The following is a 21,482-nucleotide window of genomic DNA, read 5'->3' on the forward strand; positions in this document are numbered from 1 at the left end:
TGTGTGGCCCCTCCATACCAGTGGTCTCCTCAGCCTCTCAGTTTTGTTTTTTCTGTTCTTCCTAATGTTTTTTCACCTCTGCATGTGTGTATGACACTTGTAATAGCCTTCTTTCTTCCTTCTAAAAAAAGTTACTTTGTTAGTTTTTTTTCTCTGTCAAAATGCCCTAGATGGAGCTGGGGTTTTGTTCTTGTCCTTAGTGTGGGAGAAAGATCCAGAACTTTGGTACCCAGTCTAGATGCCTTATTGGTCTGGGCTTTAGACCATAGTTGAGCTGACTGAAGCATTGTGGAAGGACATCTCTGCTAGCTTGGAAAGAGATATAGTGGAATTAGAAAAGGTGCAGAGAAGGGCAACAAAAATGATAAAGGGGATGGGACGACTTCCCTATGAGGAAAGGCTAAAGCGACTAGGGCTCTTCAGCTTGGAGAAAAGACGGCTGAGGAGAGATAGGATAGAGGTTTATAAAATGATGAGTGGAGTGGAACGGGTAGACGTGAAGCGACTGTTTACCCTTTCCAAAAATACTAGGACTAGGGGGCATGCGATGAAGCTACGAAGTAGTAAATTTAAAACGAATCGGAGAAAATGTTTCTTCACTCAACGTGTAATTAAACTCTGGAATTTGTTGCCAGAGAATGTGGTAAATGCGGTTAGCTTTGCAGAGTTTAAAAAAGGTTTGGCCGGCTTCTTAAAGGAAAAGTTCATAGACCATTATTAAATTGGACTTGGGGAAAATCCACTATTTCTGGGATAAGCAATATAAAATGTTTTGTACTTTTTTGTGATCTTGCCAGGTATTTGTGACCTGGATTGGCCACTGTTGGAAACAGGATGCTGGGCTTGAAGGACCTTTGGTCTGCCCCAATATGGCAATACTTATGTGCTTATGAGTCCCTGAACCACCTCAAGAATCACTAGAAAGAGGAGAAGAGTGCTTGCCCAGACAGAGGAGAGGAGAGCATCATTTGTGCAGTTTGGCTGATTCTGCACACTCTAGCAGATTCTCTTCAGCTGAAGTTGCCTCTGCCTCCTGACATAGTGACTTCAAAAGCCAACTGCAAAGAGCAGGAAAAGTTTGATCCAAGTTGGTACAAAATATCTTGGAGGATTCGGGTCGAAAGGTATGAATGCCCACACAAGCATGAAGAGAAGGTATCTTCAAAATTTCCTTCCAAGATGCTGAAGGAGTACAGGCACCTCAATGCTGACATCTCTTGATGTTCTGCTTCTAAGTTCTGATCCATACGGCCATCTCTTTTGCTATCTGTTATATCAAAGGGACTCTGCTCAGGCAACACTGACCATTCTCTTCCTCTGTTAGTGCAGTCATCGAGATGCCCCCTCAGCACAGATATTCCAGTTCAGTGGGTCAGAGCAGATCATGAGCAGACTGTGTCAGCATAAGATTAATTTCTTATCCATACAGCAGATGCAGCATGTCCTCTTGCTCCCTAGATAAGACAGTCATCCCGTGTGCAATTGGCTGAACATACAGCCTTGGATAACATCAGCTTTAGTACTAGCTACAGCAGCTGATGAGCCTTTTCCATCTATATTGCTGCATCTTCCAGAGCAGCCTCATTCATTCCTGCAAATGTTATTCTACAAATTCATTAAGAGCTACTGTAAAGATCTGCCATCTGTTCAATATCAACAGCCCAGTGTAATTTCATTTTAGTTTACAAGTGTCTGCTGTCTACTGTGGCCTGCAAACTGTAAGAGCTGTTTCTTCCCCCCCCCCCCCCCCCAACCTACATGTTTTGAGCTTTCTCATTGCACTGTAAAAGACTAATGAAATCTGGATTTTCTTCCTCTGGAATCTTCCTTAGAAGCAGATGAATACTTTACAGAATCTCCCTATGATCCATCTCCTCTTCCTACACAAAATGAATTGCCTTATGAACACAGCTCGTTACCAAGATAAGTTTAGCATATAGAAACATGATGGCAGATAAAGACCAAATGGCCCATCCAGTCTGCTCATGGTAAGAGAGATTCCTGTCCTGCTACAGCAGGAAGCAGAACAATGTTTGGATGTCTTTGAGCTCCTATTGTCACTGTAGCTGTGCCAATCCATGGCCTCCTACAAGAACAACAGCTTGTATGTGGCACTAACCAGCTAGCCTGTATAAAAAATGTACATAAAGTACAATGTCTACCCAGCACATGTTTTCTGTAAACTCCAGCCTTCTCATTCTTCAATGGTAACCGAGTCTGCGATAAAGAAAACAAGGAAATGCAGAGAGTTTTCTAAAACATTACCTGGAAAAATGGCCTAGGCCACTTAGGCAAGAAAGTGATCCAGTGCTATTTGCCCACATCACAGCTCACCAACTTTATATGTTGCAGTTTTATGTGTACCATTTTCTAGGGGGTTCAAGGTTTCTTATCTAGACCATCTCCACATTCACAATCTGAACTGGCAGCTGTCCTGGCTGAAACAGATGAATATGGAGCCCATCTTATATGCTCAGTGAATTACATTTTTGACATGCCTTCTAGAATCCCAGCTTCTACAATTGCTGCCAGACATCTTGCGTAGTTATGTTTAGTCAGCCTCTGTAAAGATGTTCATACGAGATTAACAGGTACTCCTTGTACTGAAGAGTAGTGACAAAAGAGACTGTGGCTACCATCCAGGACTACTGCTCTACTTTAAAGCTTTCAACTGTGCCACTACTGTCTATTGACAACAGTGATCATAGCATGATCACCTTTGAAATTTGCTTTCAAAAAGGTAAACATAGGAAGTCAAATATGTTAGCGTTTAACTTTAAAAAAGGAAGCTATGATAAAATGAGAAGAACGGTAAAAAAAAAAAAAACTTAGAGGAGTGACTGAGAGGGTTAGAAACCTACAATAGGTGTGGATGCTGTTCAAAAACACCGTCCTGGAGGCTCAGGCCAAACATATTCCACATATCAGAAAAGGAGGACTGAAAACTGAATGACAGCTGGCATACTTAAAAAATGAGGTAAAGGAGGCTATTGGAGCTACAAAAGGAATCCTTCAGAAAATGGAAGAAAATAAGAAGCGGCATAAGGAATGTCAAGTCAGATGCAAAGCGCTGATAAGAAAGGCAAAGAGGGATTTTGAGAGAAAGATAGCGTTAGAGGCGAAAACTGATGTAAAAAGTTTTTTAGATACATTAAAAGCAGGAAGCCGGCAAAAGAATCGGTTGGCCCGCTGGATGACGGAGCTGTAAAAGGGGAGATCAAAGAACTAGCAGAAAAACTAAATGAGTTCTTTGCCTCATTCTTCACCGAGGAAGGTTTGGGAGGGATACCGGTGCCGGACAGGGTATTCGAGGCTGACGAGTCGGAAAAACTTAATGAAATATCTGTAAACCTGGAAGACGTAATGGAGCAGTTCTGCAAACTGAAGAGTAGCAAATCTCCTGGACCAGATGGTATTCATCCCAGGGTACTGATAGAACTAAAAAATGAGCTGGCAGAGCTACTGTTAGTGATTTGTAATTTGTCCTTAAAATCGAGCGTGGTACCGGAAGATTGGAGGGTGGCCAGTGTAACACCGATATTTAAAAAAGGTTCCAGAGGAGATCTGGGAAATTATAGACCGGTGAGTCTGACGTCGGTGACAAGCAAAATGGTAGAGACTATTATCAAGAACAAAATTACAGAGTACATTCAAAAGCATGGACTAATGGGAGAACATGGATTTAGTGAAGGGAAGTCTTGCCTCACCAATCTGCTGCATTTCTTTGAAGGGGTAAACAAACATGTGGACAAAGGTGAGCCGGTTGATATTGTGTATCTATATTTTCAGAAGGTGTTTGATAAAATCCCTCATGAAAGACTACAGAGGATATTAGAGGGACATGGGATCGGAGGTAGTGTCTTACTGTGGATTAAAAACTGTTTGAAAGAAAGGAAACAGAGAGTAGGGTTAAAAGGTCAATATTCGCAATGGAGAAGGGTAGTTAGTGGGGTCCCTCAGGGATCTGTGCTGGGACCTCTGCTTTTTAACATATTCATAAATGACCTAGAATTGGGGGTAACTAGTGAGGTAATCAAATTTGCTGATGAGACAAAGTTATTCAAAGTCATCAGATTACAGGAAGATTGTGAAAAATTACAAGAGGACCTTACGAGACTGGGAGACTGGGCGTCTAAATGGCAGATGACGTTTAATGTGAACAATTGAAAAGAGATGCATGTGGGAAAGAGGAACCTAAATTATAGCTACATCATGCAGGGTTCAGCGTTAGGAGTCAGGGACCAAGAAAGGGATCTAGGTGTCGTCGTCGATGATACGTTGAAACCTTCTGCTCAAGGTGCTGCTACGGCTAGGAAAGCAAATAGAATGTTGGGTATTATTAGGAAAGGGATGGAAAACATAAATGAGAATATTATTCTGCCATTGTATCACTCCATGGTGCGACCGCACCTCGAGTATTGTGTGCAATTCTGGTTGCCGCACCTCAAAAAAGATATAGTGGAATTAGAAAAGGTGCAGAGAAGGGCAACAAAGATGATACAAGGGATGGGGAAAGGCTGAAGATGCTAGGGCTCTTCAGCTTGGAGAAATGGCGGCTGATGGAAGATATGATAGAGGTCTATAACATAATGAGTGGAATGGAAAGGGTCGATGTGGAGCGTCTGTTTACGCTTTCTAAAAATACTAGGACAAGGGGGCATGTGATGACGCTGCAGTGTAGTAAATTTAGAACGAATCAGAGGAAATTTTTCTTCACTCAACGCGTAGTTAGTCTCTGGAATTCATTGCCGGAAAAACTGGTTAAGGCGGTTGACTTAGCAGAATTTAAAAAAGGGTTGGACGGCTTCCAGGAGGAAAAGGCCATAGAATGTTATTGAATGGACGTGGGAAAAATCCACTATTTCTGGGATGGGTGGGACAAATTGTTTGTTATTTTGGCCGCTGTCGGAGACAGGGTGCTGGGCTCAATGGACACTTGGTCTGTCCCAGCATGGCGATGCTTATGTACTTATATCATCCTCTAAGCAGAGAGTGCATCCCAATACCTTTGAAGTTTCTATTACTGTTGAAGATCTTTGCTATCTTCATCAGACTACTGCAACAGGCTCAGCATTTCACTTTGCCAAATTTCATCAATGAGAAAGTGGATAAATGAAGCAGGCCACACCTATACATATTGGAATAGCAAAGAGTCACTGAGTGTCTATCAGCGACAGAAAAAAACCCAAAAAAGCAGACACTGGAAGTCCAAACAATTTCTTTATTAGTACGAATAAAGAAATTGTTTGGACTTCCAGTGTCTGCTTTCTGTTTTTTCACACCTATGCATACCCAGCCTCTGTCTTCCAGACTTCATTTCAGACTAGGCTACAGTGGTAGATGTTAGAATGCTACCTGGCCAGTGCTGTCCCATTTGCACCACTAGAGTGCCAATTGGTTCTCACAATGAATACTTCCAAAACTAGCTAGGGAGCTCACCTCAGCTCTGAGCTTACTCATGGGACCTGGTCATAGGTTGAAGAACTGTTCCATATCAATGATCTAGAGAGCCAAATGATATTTTACTCCTTTTGGGTGTTCATGCATGTTTTTCATGTTCTCTTAGTGTTCAGATAGACAATCAAGTTGCAGTGTTTTATATCAACAAATAAGGAAGGTAGTTTCCCTTCACTTTTGCTATGAAGCAGCAAGAATTAGGGACTTTGACCTCCAGTCATATACAAATTCAAACCAGTCCCCTTCTGGGAGTTCAGAATCAGATAGCTGACAGGCTCAGCAAAGTTCTTCAACCTCAAGAGTTGTCTCTGGACCAGCAAACGAAGTGGAACGTCTCTCAAGCTTGGGACCCCCCCCCCCCCCCCCCCCACTCCCAAATTGGCCTCTTTGCTTGCAGTAGGAATACAAAACTGCCTCGGTTTTGTTCAGTTTGCCCATCTCCAGATCATCTGACCAGGGCGAACTGGCCATAAACTGGCTCCTCTTCAGAGCTTATCTCCCTGTCCCCTTCATAGCAAAGACTCTGCATAAGTTTGCAAAGAGGCCTGATACAGTGATTCTCATACACCCTACTGGCCTCTTGAGAACTGGTTCCCTCTTCTGAGAGCCTCTCAGTTCATCCTCCAGGCTTCAAATATTTCCATTGTGTCTCACACAAAACGAGGACTCCCTTCTTCATCCAAATCGTGTATCACTAGCCTTGATAGTGTAGAACCTAAGCAGCATTCAGTTTCTATACTGCGCCTCCCATTGCCTAGACAGGATATATTGGTCACTGGAGCAAAAACATCTACCAGGTGTACCTACATTTCTAAGTGGAAGAGGTTTCTATCTGTGTTTGCCCCCTGATACCATACTGCACTGCTTGCCCCGTCTCTATTGACTAAGGTTTCTAACATCCTCCATCAAAGTGCATCTCAGTTTGCTCTCAGCCTGTCATGTCCCCATCAGTAAGCTTCTAGCTTCACAATATATGATCATTTATTGGTTTGTGAAAGGGTTTCTTCATGTCAAACCACATTTGCAGAAACCTCTTGCGCCTTGCGACCTTAATAGGTATCCTTATCTTTTTCATGAAGCTGCTTTTTTAGCTAGTAGTTGGTTCAATTGCTTTGGCTAGAAGAATAAGTGAATTTCAAAACCTGGTTACCTAGGAACTGTATACTTAATTTCATCACAACAGTGGTTTTTCATATTTAACCTAAGTTCTTATCAAGGATAGGTATGCCTTTTCATGTCAATGAGGAAATGGTGTTTCCAAAGTTTTACCCTAAACTGTAAGAATCTACATGAGAATTCCCTTCTAAATTCTGTACTGTAAATGGGCTTTCTTTTACTGCCTTAAAAGCCAAATCGTTCAGAAGATCTAAGAGCTCTTTATCTCCATTGACCACTAGTAGAGTGGATATTCCAGTAGCCAAGTGAACTGACTTGCATCCCTCAATCCAATTCTGTTACAGTCAAATTGGTATTTTTGTAACCAACAAAAAGAAAATCTCATAAAATCAGAGCTATTGCAACTGGAAATTTGCTTTATTGGATTCCATATGCATAGCAGTGACTTTGTTCATGCTCTAAACCTTCACTTCACAGTTCTGCTTGGTCCATTCTATAATCAGAAACCGTGCACTTGGTTGAGCTGTGCTTGCCAACATGTCTTTTAACACTGGTAAATCTCATATCTTTCTTTATGACTGGGCTGCTCAAGGACAATGTACAAGTTATTGCTAAATGAATAACTCTAAGTTTGGGAGTGACCCGCTTGTGTGTGCCTGATTAAATTCTGCTTGTTGACGAAAAAAATCTTGTTTCTCATCTGTAACTGGTGTTTTCCTTTGAAACAAGAATGATTAGGCACCCAGTTCCTCTCACCTCACTGAGAACTGCTATTCCTTCTTGAGCAATGGAACTAACTAAGAGATGAGGCGATCACTGCTCATGAGAGAGGCTACACATGCTCAGAACTTTACACTAGTTCTCAGTTCCTGGGAAGGTGTTCATTCTGGTGCTGTTGGTAACATCACCTATTGTCTATGGAAAATACCTGTTAAAAGTAAGAAAGAGTGCTTGCACTGATATTCTGTTTAGATAGATATTTTCCATAAATTCATTTTATGTTTGTAGGTAAATGATAGCATATATGAGATTCCAAACTTCTCACCATCCATTAAAGGCATTTTATGGGAAAATTATCCATTGGATAAAGGTGTCTTCTGTGCCTTTGATGACGATAAAGTGTACACTTATGTTTTCCACAAGGACACTATTCAAGGTACTGTAAAATCCAATCTTGGCTATAGATATATTTGTATATTGTTTTGTTTTACTTGGCACATGAAATTTTGATCATCTGACATAACAACGGAAGTTTCTGTGAGAACTGACAACTTTTATAGTTATGACACAAATGTGTGCAGAAACTCTACAAAGTATCTAAAAGGTAAACAAAACACTGTGTTTACAATCTAGTTTAAATCTGGCTTCAATCTATTGTTCCTTTTCAATATTTTTAAAATTCCTGATACAAATTCCATAGGAATGATTGAACAGCAGAATTCAAATGAATGCAAAATGTTTGATCAAAGAATGCTGACCCTGTCAGACTGATATGCATTATCCTGTAAATGTCATTATTCATTAAGGGTTTTTTACCACTGTGAATTTGAAAGGTAAACACATCTGTGTCTGTGGAACAAACCTTTGGGAAGTAAAATCTTCTCTGCTTGTAATTCTGCGTGGCTTATGCTATTCTCAGGAAGAATAACGTCAGACAGAGACCAAAAGACAGGAAAAGGGAGGTTTTATTATTCAATACAACAGGAGCTGGTATCTGTAGCAAACATTAGTAATCTCACAAAATCTAACATCAGTTAGTCTGGTAGTTGTAAAAGTATCAGTCTGAACTCAGATATAAGAGGAAAAGAGGAAGGAAAGTGTGTTCCTCATCAGGACGTATCACTGGCTCTGAGAAAATATCATATAAAGTACATAAAGCTGAGAGAAAGGAGAGAGAAATAAACAAAAGAATGAAAGATTCTTAGCTGCAACGACCAAGTCCCCACCCATAGTCACAGGGGGGAGGGGAAAGCACACACATCCCCCCCTCCCCGGGGGGAATATGCCCTACCTACCAGAAGGATATATTCTAGCGTTCCCTAGATCTGCAGTCACTTATATACACCTTCCATCACAGAGCACCACCTCATAAATTACCCAATGAGGAATCCTGCACAAACACAGGACTCTGCCCATGTGCTTGGTCATTAGCTCATGTTTTACTAACCGTTATTCTTATATGTGCAGCTAAAACTGGTTTGTACTAGTTTGCAGATAAAACCGTTATCAGGCCTCTGACTACACTGAACAGGATGTGCTGAGGGCTGCAGTAATAGGCCCCAGAACAAACATGTACAGAGCCCACCTCTTTAACGCTGCTTTTGACTCCTAACCACTACTCACTTGCCCTGTACCCTTTTATCCCCACCTCTTTAATTCCCTTACCTCTTAGTTGTTCTGTCTGTTTGCCTGTCCTATTTAGATTGTGATCTCTTTGAGCAGGGACTGTCTTTTCATGTATGGTGTGCAGCGCTGCGTATGCCTTGTAGCGCTATAGAAGTGATAAGTAGTAGTAGTAGACATTCCTGTATAGCAACGTCAGCAAAAACCAACATTTTGTGAAACAAAGAAAGTATCAGGAATAGGCCTGAAAATTCTAGAACATGCTCAAGGAAAATATTCTTATTAAAATCTGTTCTGGAACTAAATTTCCTTGTCCTAATAAATACAGGAATTATTAAATGATGTCAGAAGCCATACACTTATAGTCTTCTGTTATCTGTAGGATCCAAGGTGATATTATCAGGAGGCACAAAGCTTCCCTTTTCCCATAAACCATTGCTGTTGTATAATGGAGAATTAACATGTCAGACACAGAGTGGAAAAACAAACAGCATCTACTTGAGTACTCACTGTTTCCTCAGCAGATTAAAAGACTGTGGACCATATGAGTTGAAACAAATACTGACACAGACTTTAATGCTAAAGAGGTAAGTCTGATTGCCTTTTTCCTTTGTTTAATTTGGTGCCTAACCTAGAATTTTCTGAAGAGCAAATAACCAGATGCAGTTAATCTTGATCTTTCTGTTTGTCACTTAAGAAATATAGAGAGTAATTTTATTACAGATTTGAGCTTGTAGAACAGGATGTAGTTATAAAATTTCCCCACTCTATATAAACATAAATTCTCAAAAAACATGTCTTTTACATGCTGGCCACAGTTTTTCAACCAGGCCTCAACAAATTATCACTGAATCTAGGAGCCAACTTCTAAAACCTTTTCGTTTCCTCTCCACCCCACACCCAGTGTTGTTCACAGTGAAATTCAAGTGTGTGTATTGGGGGGATGGAGGGGGCAGAATCCCCGCTGTGATCTAAGGCTCTTTTCCCATTCCCAGAAAGTTTAGTAAATTAGTCCGTTAAGATAATACTGCCCATCACGACCAAAAAAATAGAGGTGAAGCAAAGATGTAATGGCCTCTGTTTCACATCATGGCATGGGTCCTTACCCCTCTGTCTCATAATCCCCCAGCCTTCACCTGGTCTCTTATGCTCTCTCTCATAACCTCCCAGTCTTCACCCAGTGTCTCTCTCTCTCATAGCTGAGCAATTTTATAAAAGGCCTTTTCTGTGTTAAAAATCTTTATTAACCCCATAGTGTATAGTAGTCTCAGTACAAGACAGATTATTTATTTATATGTTTCATTTGTATCCCACATTTTCCCACCTATTTGCAGGCTCAGTGTGGTTTACATAGTACCGTAAAGGCGTTCTCCAAGTCCGGTAGAGAAACAAATACATGGTGATGTTGTGGTCGATTAAGGTTCAGGCACAATGGGGATCGAAGAGAGGAGAGGTTATATAGTGTTCATTACGAGCTTTGGTTTTGCTGTGTTGCAGAGTGTAGGCCTTTTTGAACAGGTTGGTTTTTAGTGATTTCCTGAAGTTTAGATGGTCATAGGTTGTTTTCACAGCTTTTGGCAGTGAGTGCCAAAGTTGTGTGCTTCTATAGGAGAAGCTGGATACGTAGGTTGCTTTGTATTTGAGTCCTTTGCAGTTTGGGTAGTGGAGGTTTAGGTACGTTCGTGATGATCTGGTTGTGTTTCTGGTTGGTAGATCTATGAGGTCTGTCATGTAGCCTGGGACTTGCTGTAGATAATTTTGTGAACCAGGAAGCAGATTTTGAAGGTAATACGTTCTTTGATTGGGACCCAATGCAGTTTTTCTCGGAGGGGTTTGGCACTTTCGAATCGTGTTTTACCAAATATCAGCCTGGCTGCTGTGTTTTGAGCGATCTGGAGTTTCTTTGTGAGTTGTTCTTTACATCCCATATAGATTCCGTTGCAATAGTCTGCATGGCTTAGTACCGTTGATTGTATTAGGTTATGGAATATTTCCCTCGGGAAGAAAGGTTTTACGCATTTAAGTTGCCACATTGAGTGGAACATTTTCTTTGTTGTGAAGTTCACTTGGCTCTCAAGTGTAAGGTTGCGGTCGATTGTAACGCCGAGTATTTTCAGGCTATCTGAGATAGGGAGGGTGTGGTCTGGGGTGTTTATGGTTGTGGGTTTGTACGTATTGTGTTGAGATGAGAGGATGAGGCAGTGTGTTTTGTCAGTGTTCAGTTTCAGTTTAAATGAGTTTGCCCATGAGTCCATAGTGTTCAGACCGAGCTTGATTTCATTAGTGATTTCTGTCAGATCATGTCTGAAGGGAATGTATATTGTGACATTGTGTGCATAGATGAATGGGTTGAGACCTTGATTGGATAAGGACTTAGCCAGCGGGATCATCATTATGTTGAAAAGTATTGGTGATAGTGGTGATCCTTGAGGTACTCTGCAGTCTGCTTTCCACGGTGGTGATATGTTTGAATTTGATTTCACTTGGTATGTTCTGGTGCTTAGAAAACCCTTGATCCAGCTGAGTATATTTCCACCAATCCCGATGTAGTCTAGGAGTCTTAGTAGTATATTGTGGTTTACCATGTAATAGCGGTATCTCTAAATTTCAGCAAGGGTGATAACTCCTGGACTGTTTCTTCTAAAACAGATTGGTCTGGTTGAAAAACTGTGACCAACGAAATCAAGATCAGCTTGAACATCATGGACTCTTGGGCAAATGCATTTCAACTAAAACTAAACAAAGAAAAAACACACTGTCTCTTCCTCTCATCCCTACACAGCGTGGACAACCACACTTTCCTTAGCGTCCCTCCGGACTGGACCAGGATTGGACTGTTGGGTTGTGCCCACCTACCAGCAGGTGGAGACTGAGAAAAACTCTGACTCTAGAGAGCCAATAGGAGCCCTGGCCATGTGACCTTAGCCTCAGTATTTTCTCAGTCTCCCAGCAGGTAGGAAGTGAGCCCATTAGTCTCTCTCTCTCTTTTTCTCTATAAGATATTACAGATATATTTATAATACTTTTTCTGTGCCTGGAATCGTAATTAGAGGCTTGACAGGGTTTCTTTTCTTTCTTTGACAGCCTCTGGGGTGTTAAACTCGGGTGTCTCGAGTCCACCCCCCTTCCTCCCCATCTCCCTGGCTTAGCAGGGAAGGGCCGTCCTTTTCTCTGGAAAAGTGTACCGTCTTTGGGAGAGGCAGCCACTTTTAATAGGCAGCTGTTTTTAAAGAATTAAATCAAGTAAAAGAAAATTAAAATAATTCAAATGAAAGGAATTTAAAGGAAGTAGTTTTTTATTTCCCCAGGCTTATAACGAGCAGGTAGCTCTTCTGTCTTATTCTGTTTGAAGAGTCTCTATTTTCTTTTCTGGCGGAGCTATTTAAAAAAAAAAAAAAAAAAAGTGAAAAGTCAGCATCTGTGACTTTAATCGGTGGTTTTTTATCTTCATTATTTTTCCTCTGCTATCCGGCGTTGTTAGCGGCGGTAGTTGTTAAAAAAAAAAAAAAAAAGAGGCGCGAACTGTTAAGCGCGTGCTCGCTCTTGGACGGGTCTTTATAGCTTGGGAGCTGTATTGACGGTTCCTGTTCGGGCCAGAGGCTAAACCATGTTTTGAGCGGCCTCGGAGGCTATCTGTTTTTCGGCGGCACGGATTTCCTGCTTCTTCATCGGTCCAGTCAGTGGTTTTCGCCCCCGAACTTTATTCTTCTCATTTTGGCGCGCTTGGCCGCCATTGTTTTGCATGCAGCTGCAATTTCCCTTGACGTGGCAGCGTTTTTCTGCTTTTACTGTGTTTGGCTTTTTGTGCAATGGAAAGGAGATATTGTTTCTCCGGTAGTTGGGGCAATTGGTAGTATATTTTCCCTGAAATTAATTTTTACATGTGTTTTTCTAGCTATTAAAAAAAAAAAAGAAATGCTACTATGCGAATGGCACTCATTTTGTTTTTCCCTCTGTTTTTTCTCCGTCGGGGACTTTTTGGTTGCTAGCAATGTTGTGAGTTAAAGTGCAGCTCAGTTGGCGATTTCTTTGTTCTTGGCAAGACTCCAATTCAAAGTGCAGCTCAGTCGGGAATTCTCTGTTTTAGACAATGGGGCGAATTAAATTATATCTCAGCTCCAAAATAACCAATTTCCTATTCCTTTCCCTTGTGTGTGATGTTTGGAGGAAAGGTCTTTGCTATTGTCTAGCGCAGTTTTTATGGGGGTCCAGTGTGTGTCACTCTGTGTCTTTCTCATTTCCTGGTGAATAGGACTACATTGTCTAATAGTCAATTAATTAGTACTTTACAAATCTGGCCATAATATCTTAGTTCCTTTCAAGCATTTCCCTTCATGGCTATGATGTTATACAGTGTTTTAAGAACTTAACAAACATTTTCTATGGCATAGGCTATCTGGTTCAGGTGCCATTGTTTGGTACTTTACAATGCTGGACATAAGATCTTAATTCCTTTCAGGAAATTTTCCTCCGTGGCTATGTTCTTATACTGTGTTTTAAGATCTTAACAAACGTTCTCTAGAGCGTAGGCTATATGGTTTAGATGCCATGTGCAATGAAATACATTGTCTGATACTCAATTGTTGCGTACTTTGCAATTCTGGACATAAGGTCTTACTTCCTTTCAGCAATTTTCTTTCATGGCTATGCGTTCTCTTTGGCATAGCAGATGACAGTTGCATAGGCTACATGGTTCAGATGGTTCTCATATTCTAGGAGACTCAGTCCTGTCTACCGAGCACCCAGTTTTCTCAGATGCTTTAGAAGGCATGTTTTATTCACATCTTCTCTACTTTCCAACTGTCTTGGAGTTTCTCATGTGTTATCTTAGTTTTCTTCTAGGACTTACAAGATATATGTCCACTTAGGGAGTAAAGTTATCAGGTCAATTTGCATTTTCTTCCACTTAAGGATAGTGGGAGGTCCTCACGCCATCTACTTGTATTTTTGTTTCCTCTATCTATTCAGCCTGGGCACATGGTAAACATTCTGGTTTCGTCCAGTATGACCATCCATAACATCTGCTATCCCTTTCTCTTCCTTACAGATTTTAGGGTCTTGTTTCAAGCTTTCTTGACGTCAGGTACAGTCTTGTCTCCTGTGGCACAAAGTCACCACCTTTTCCGTAATAGGTATTTTCCAAATCTATTCCTTTTTATTTTATTCTTCCTCTCTCCAGAGTTTTTTTTTTTTTCTCTTGGAAGGAGATTCACTCATTTTCTGTGCATTTTTTGCCATAAGGGCATAAGTGTTGCCATAATGGGAAAGGCCAAGAGTCCCCATCCTGTTTTCAGATGGGGTCAATCCAGATTGCAAATACCACATTCATATCTCGTGAGTGTGCGTCTGTTCATCTCTGTACATCTCAGTGAGGAAGGAGGCATGACATGATACGAGGTTTGGGGAGATCCGGTAAAATTAAAGGCCAGTGTGTCTCAGTCCACGCTCAACATATGGTGATCCTTTCATTTTCATTCTATACGTCCTCACTCCAGACCTTCCTTTCAATTGGAAGGGGATTCTTTCACTTCCTGTGCATTTTTGCTATTAGTATATGAGTATTGTCATACGGGGAAAGTCTAAGAGTCCATTAAGCCCAGCATCCTGTCCTCAGTTGTGGTCAATCCAGGTTGCAAGTACCACATTCATTTCTTATGGGTGTGGGTCGGTACATCTTAGTACATCTCAGTATAGGAGGAGTAATGTCCACGATACGAGGATGATGAGAAGGTCCTCATTACCAGTTTTCTTGCCCTGCTCTTCGGTCTCGCGTCGGCTCCGCGCACTTTTTTCTTAAGTTATGGTCGTAGTAGCAGCGGCGCTCATGAAACTACGTCTTGTCGTTTCATCCTTTCCATAGATGTCTGGTTCATTACAGACAGTCTTATTGGCAGAGTTGTCAGGTCAAGCAACGGGTGGTGCATTTCGGGCACACCCTAGGTTATGGGGTGCATGTAGCCAGGTCTCTCATTTGAGCTCTCTTTTGAGCTCTCGTGTGATCTCATTAGATTTCATAGCATGTTTCTATTTTTTCTCTCTTTGTTTAGTCAAGTTGGCGCAGACTGTTTTTGTCTTCTCTACAAGCGTCCCACTTTCTGTTTTCTCTGGATGTTCTTGGGCCTTCGGCCATTACCTTGCTCTATTTTGCAGAGTAAAATTTTACTTTCTAGCTCCCAAGAAGGAATTTTTTCTTCATGCTCTTTGGAGTCTCGGTAGTCTTTTTTTGGCAGCTTTTCACTCCGTCAATTTCGTGACCATTGGTAAAAAACAAAAAAAAACTTCTGGGAGTTCTCAGTGGATAGTACCTTAAGGGGAGGTCCCAGTTCTAGAACTATTTCTTTTCGCTCTGACCTTCCATGTGCCTCGCTTACTCTCTTGCTAAAAAGACTTGTCAGCGGCAGAGATAGATGCCCTCTCGTATCCAGATATTTATCTCAGATGGGATTCCCTCCTCTCAGTTGGCCTCTGTATTCTCACTAGTGCAGCACTTGGGTCTGGTGGTTGAGATTGAGCATTCTTCCTGCAAGTATGCCGGGAGCATATACACACTGAGCAGTTTTTTGATAGCTGCATCTGTGAAAATATATATGTATATTTATAGTTCTACTACATAAGTACATATGTAATTCCACACTGGGAAAAGCTCAAAGGTCCTATCGAGCCAACCTTTCGGTCCACGGCCAATCCAGACCATGAGCACCTGGCTAGATTCCTAAACGTACAAACATTCTATACATGTTATTCCTGGAACTGTGTAGTGTTTTATGGACTTCTATATGTATCTAACAGATGAAAGGTACTAACAAGTGTCTACTGTTGATTTATTCCCATTTTCACTAATTGGGGTTTACGACAAGAGTCTCAGGTGATCTGCTTGCAGAGGCAACAGCTACAGATGATTCTTTCTCTCTCATTTGAATTGCGCTTTGAGATATGTTTTCTTCATGTTGGGTAACTGCAGCGGCTGTCAGTTTATTTGCACCTTCAGTCTAGTTTGCAGCAGGGATTTAGGTACCTTCTTCTTCTGCATAGTATTTAACTGCATTCTTGTTTTTACCTATTTAGCTTCTAGTGATCAGGTATTTTCTCACTGACAGGCTTTACATACTTCCAATCTGTTGCTAGGTCAGCAATAGTCTACGATATCGGGAGTATTGTACTTCAGGATTTCGGTTTCCACTTTCTCAGCTGAGGTAGATTCATTGCAGTTTTTTGTTTACAGGCGGCTCTGCTTCTTTGCCATCTTTCTTTCTTTCTTTCAGTCGTTTTTTTTTGTTTTTCTCGAGTCTCTCTGTCCTTTGCGCTGCACTGATAGTGCAGTAGGGGGACATTATATAGCGGCCACTTGGTAGGGGACAATGTTCAGCGTCGCTTGGACTTTTCAGCTTTTTTGCTTTGTAGTTATTCTATTTAGTTTATTGGCGGTTCTTGGATCGTCAAGCTTTTGGCTTCGTATTCATCCTAGTTTGGGTGTTTTCAGGGACTCTACCGCATTCTCAATGTCTGTCCCTCCCGTAAGATTACTGCTTTGGTACTTCCCAACAGTCCAATCCTGGTCCAGTCCGGAGGGACGCTAAGGAAGGAGAAATTAGATCTTACCTGCTAATTTGCTTTCCTTTAGTCCCTCCGGACTGGACCAGGCCCCTCCCATGTTCTATCAACTCTAGATTCTTTTATTAAGTTTGGAAGTGGAATGTTTAAAAAAAAAAAAACAAACAAACAAACCAGATGATACTGTATATATATATATATTTAAAAAAAAAAAAAAAAAAGACTTTGCGTGGTCCATACCACTTCTCTGGTGGTTGCTGGAATATATATAAAACCTTAAATATGTCATACCACTTCTCTGGTGAGAGTTGCTGGTGACCTCAGTTGCTGGAATAGATATAAAGCCTTAAATATGTTATACCACTTCTCTGTTGAGAGTTGCTGGTGAGCTCAGTTGATGGAATATATATGAAACCTTAAGTGAGTCATACTACTTCTCTGGTGAGAGTTGCTGGTGAGCTCTAATATGAATGGGCCATGCCACTTCTCTGGTGAGAGTTGCTGGCGAGCTCTAATACAAATGGGCCATGCCACTTCTCTGGTGAGAGTTGCTGGCGAGCTCTAATACAAATGGGCCATGCCACTTCTCTGGTGAGAGTTGCTGGCGAGCTCTAATACAAATGGGCCATGCCACTTCTCTGGTGAGAGTTGCTGGTGAACTCTAGTACTCGGTTTTGCCGAGGAATTTGTGGCTGCTAGGATTCCATACGGCACAGAAGTTCTTTCTTTCTTTCCTGCTTTGTTATTCAAATACTGAGGCTAAGGTCACATGGCCAGGGCTCCTATTGGCTCTCTAGAGTCAGAGTTTTTCTCAGTCTCCACCTGCTGGTAGGTGGGCACAACCCAACAGTCCAATCCTGGTCCAGTCCGGAGGGACTAAAGGAAAGCAAATTAGCAGGTAAGATCTAATTTCTCCATTATCAACACCCCAGATTACACCCTCCCTATCTCAGACAGCCTGAAAATCCTTGGCGTTACAATGGACCGCAGCTTAACACTAGAGAGCCAAGTGACATCCACAACAAAGAAAATGTTCCACTCAATGTGGAAACTCAAACGTGTGAAACAATTCTTCCCGAGGGGAACATTTCACAACCTGATACAATCAATGGTACTAAGCCATGTAGACTAATGCAATGGAATTTATGTGGGATGCAAAGAACAAACCTTAAAGAAACTTCAGACTGCTCAAAACATGGCAGCTAGGCTTATCTTCAGAAAAACGCGATCTGAAAGTGCAAAACTCCTTCGCGAAAAACTACACTGGCTCCCAATCAAAGAATGCATTGCTTTCAAAATCTGCACTCTGGTTCACATTTGTAGTGCACTGGTCCCCCTGACATACCAGGACACCAACCAGGGACCCTAGGGGGCACTGCAGTGGACTTCATAAATTGCTCCCAGGTACACAGCTCCCTTACCTTGTGTGCTGAGCCCCCCAAAACCCACTACCCCCAACTGCACACCACTACCATTGCCCTTACGGGTGAAGAGGGGCACCTAGATGTGGGTACAGTGGGTTTCTGGTGGGTTTTGGAGGGCTCGCTGTTTCCTCCACAAACATAACAGGCGGTTTCTTGTCACATGGTGTTTGCTGATCGGTTGGCTGTTCTTTTGTTCTCTCTGTGGATTAACTTGCATACATAAAGGAATTATTCAAGGCAATCAGAGAAAGTTGAGTGTGACCTCTGAGGCAGGCACTTTGGCGCCGAAACATGGACCGTGTCGGGTCCTTGATATGAATATTCTGAATAAACTGGTTTTTGATTTCATCTCCCTATTGGTTTGTGCATTTGTCAGCCTCTACTTTTGCTGTTTTGCTTTGACTTTCCGTGGAGGCTCCTCCTGTCTTCTTGGATAAGTCCTCCACAAACATAACAGGTGGGGGGGGGGGGGGGGGGGGGGGATGGGGCTCGGTCCGCCTGTCTGAAATGCACTACACCCACTAAAACTGCTGCAGGGACCTGCATACTTCTGTGATGGACCTGAGTATGACATCTGAGGCTGGCACAAAATATTTTTAAAGATGTTTTTTGATGGGGGGAGGGGGTTGGTGACCACTGGGGGAGTAAGGGGAGGTCATCCCAGATTCCCTTTGGTGGTCATCTGGTCATTTCGGGCACCTTTTTGTTCCTTGGTCATAAGAAAAACAGGTCCGGGTGAAAACGTCCTTGTTTTTTTCAATTATGGGTCAAGGACGTCTAAGCGTTAGGCACGCCCAAGTCCCGCCTTTGTTACGCCTCCAACACGCCCCCTTGAACTTTGGCTATCCTTGCAACGGAGTGCAGTTGGGGACGTCCTAAATCAAGTTTCAATTAAACCGAGTTGGACGTCCCTGGGAGAAGGAAGTCCATCTTCTGATTTATGTCGAAAGATGGACTCCCTTCTCTTTCGAAAATGAGCCCATAAGTATGTGACCACTTTGAGACTATTCTATAAAAACATTTTGCTGCCTATCCTGCTTATAATCGAAAGAGAAAAACCCCTATATTGCAACCCAAATCGGGAGATGGGCGTCTTTCTCCCGTGGGCGCCCAAATCGGTATAATCGAAATCCGATTTTGGGCATTTCCAACTGCAATCCGTTGCGGAAACGGGTAAAGTTGGCGGGGGCATGTTGGAGGTGTTGTGAAGGCGGAACTGGGGCGTGGTTATCGGCCGAGGAGAGATGGGCGTCTTTAGCTAATAATCGAAAAAAAGGCGTTTTTACTGCGATTTTGGGTCACTTTTTTTGGACCCGGTTTTTTCACGAGCAAGTCCCAAAAAAGTGCCCCAACTGCCCAGATGACCACTGGAGGGAATCGAGGATGACCTCCCCTGACTCCCCCAGTGGGTCACTAACTCCCTCCCACCCAAAAAAAAACACTTTAAAAACTTTTTTTCCAGCCTCAAATGCCGTACCCACCTCCATGACAGCAGAATGTGTTCTATCCTGTGACAGCCTTTCCCTGGTTCTGATGTGGCTCTCGGGTGAGTGTGACACCTTTTCTGTTATGTGGGTGTAGGGTATTGGGCTCCGTGATTCCACTAGCTTGTGGCAAATGCTCACGATGTTGGTAGTTGGTAGGCTCTACTTCCATGGTGCTTTTCCCCCTGCTTACTGGGTCAGAGTGTACCCTGTTTTGTTTCCGGTAGTCCAAGAGGCAGTGGCCATTTTTGTAAGCCAGTTTTAGATCCCTTTCATGTGTTAGCCATGTTACAGAACTTAGTTCATACCTTGAATGTGGCTGAAAGAGGGCATTGTACACCATTCTGCCAGCTCTGACCTACTGCTCATCTCAGTACCAGGGAGACTCGTTGCCAATGGGGCACAACCTCTGATCTGCAGTTAACTGTGAGTAAGTGTGCTTATTCCAATAAAGGACGTTTTCGAAGAGATTAGTCTTCAGGTGTCAACTGGTGTGGCAAGGTTATATAGCAGCAACAAGTCCTAGAGGCCTGCGTGTATGCAGGTCCCTGGAGCACTTTTAGTGGGTACCGCAGTGCACTTCAGCCAGGTGGACCCAGGCCCATCCCCCCCTACCTGTAACACTTGTGCTGGTAAATGGGAGGTCTCCAAAACCCACTGTACCCACATGTAGGTGCCCCCTTCACCCCTAAGAGCTATAGTAGTGTTGTACATTTGTGGGTAGTGGGTTTTGGGGGAGGGGGTTGGGTGCTCAGCACCCGTGATAAGGGAGCTATGCATGTGGGAGCTTTTTCTGAAGTCCATCTCACTGACCTCTAGGGTGCCCAGTTGGTGTCCTGGCATATCAGGGGGGCCAGTGTACTACGAATCCTGGCCCCTCCCATGACCAAATGGCTCGGATTAGGACGTTTTTGAGCTGGGCGTTTTTAGTTTCCATTATCGCTAAAAAAAACAAACGCCCAGCTGAAAAATGTCCATTTTTTCGAAAATACTGTCTGTCCTGCCTCTTCACGTACCCGTTTTTGGACATAGACGCCCATGGAGATAGGCGTTCGCATCCGATTATGCCCCTCCACGTGTCTTCATAAAATAGCCTTACAAAAGTTCCTGAAATTGTGACCATAATGTACGCAGCTGAAGTATGTGCATTGGTGCATATTTCATAACTTCCATGTCCTTCATTACTTTGTTCTTGCTGCACCCAAACTATGACTCCAAACAAGCCTACATGTGGGTTGCTTAAAAGTACATAAGAACATACATTAAAAGCAGGAAACCGGCCAAAGAGTCGGTTGGGCCGCTGGACGAAAATGGTGTTAAAGGGGCGATCAAGGAGGACAAAGCCGTAGCGGAGAAATTAAATGAATTCTTTGCTTCGGTCTTCACCGAGGAGGATTTGGGGGGGACACCGGTGCCGGAAAGAATATTTGAAGCGGGGGAGTCGGAGAAACTAAACAAATTCTCTGTAACCTTGGAGGATGTAATGGGTCAGTTCAGCAAGCTGAATAGTAGTAAATCACCGGGACCTGATGGTATTCATCCCAGAGTATTAATAGAACTAAAAAATGAACTTGCGGAGCTACTGTTAGAAATATGCAATCTGTCCCTAAAATCGAGTGTAGTACCGGAAGACTGGAGGGTAGCCAATGTTACTCCGATTTTTAAGAAGGGTTCCAGAGGAGATCCGGGAAATTATAGACCGGTGAGTCTGACGTCGGTGCCGGGCAAGATGGTGGAGGCTATTATTAAGAATAAAATTGCAGAGCATATACAAAAACATGGACTGATGAGACAAAGTCAGCACGGATTTAGTGAAGGGAAGTCTTGCCTCACCAATCTAATGCATTTTTTTGAGGGGGTAAGCAAACATGTGGACAATGGGGAGCCGGTTGATATTGTATATCTGGATTTTCAGAAGGCGTTTGACAAAGTGCCGCACGAAAGACTCCTGAAGAAATTGCAGAGTCATGGAATCGGAGGTAGGGTATTATTATGGATTAAGAACTGGTTGAAAGATAGGAAGCAGAGAGTAGGATTGCGTGGCCAGTATTCTCAGTGGAGGAGGGTAGTTAGTGGGGTCCCGCAGGGGTCTGTGCTGGGTCCGTTG

General features: G+C 42.6%; 1 protein-coding gene across 2 annotated transcripts in view; it reads left to right on the top strand.

Annotated features, from left to right (window-relative positions):
- Nucleotides 1-21,482, top strand: part of WDR19 (WD repeat domain 19) — a 565,820-nt gene that overhangs the window by 233,421 nt on the left and 310,917 nt on the right. For both annotated transcript variants that reach the window (XM_030191304.1, XM_030191303.1), the window contains exons 16-17: nucleotides 7,582-7,729; nucleotides 9,299-9,503. In XM_030191304.1, the coding sequence (XP_030047164.1) occupies nucleotides 7,582-7,729; nucleotides 9,299-9,503 (353 nt within the window). The remainder of the gene's footprint in view (nucleotides 1-7,581; nucleotides 7,730-9,298; nucleotides 9,504-21,482) is intronic.

Source organism: Microcaecilia unicolor, chromosome 2 (assembly GCF_901765095.1).
Source record: "Microcaecilia unicolor chromosome 2, aMicUni1.1, whole genome shotgun sequence".
Classification (NCBI taxonomy): Eukaryota; Metazoa; Chordata; class Amphibia; order Gymnophiona; family Siphonopidae; genus Microcaecilia; species Microcaecilia unicolor.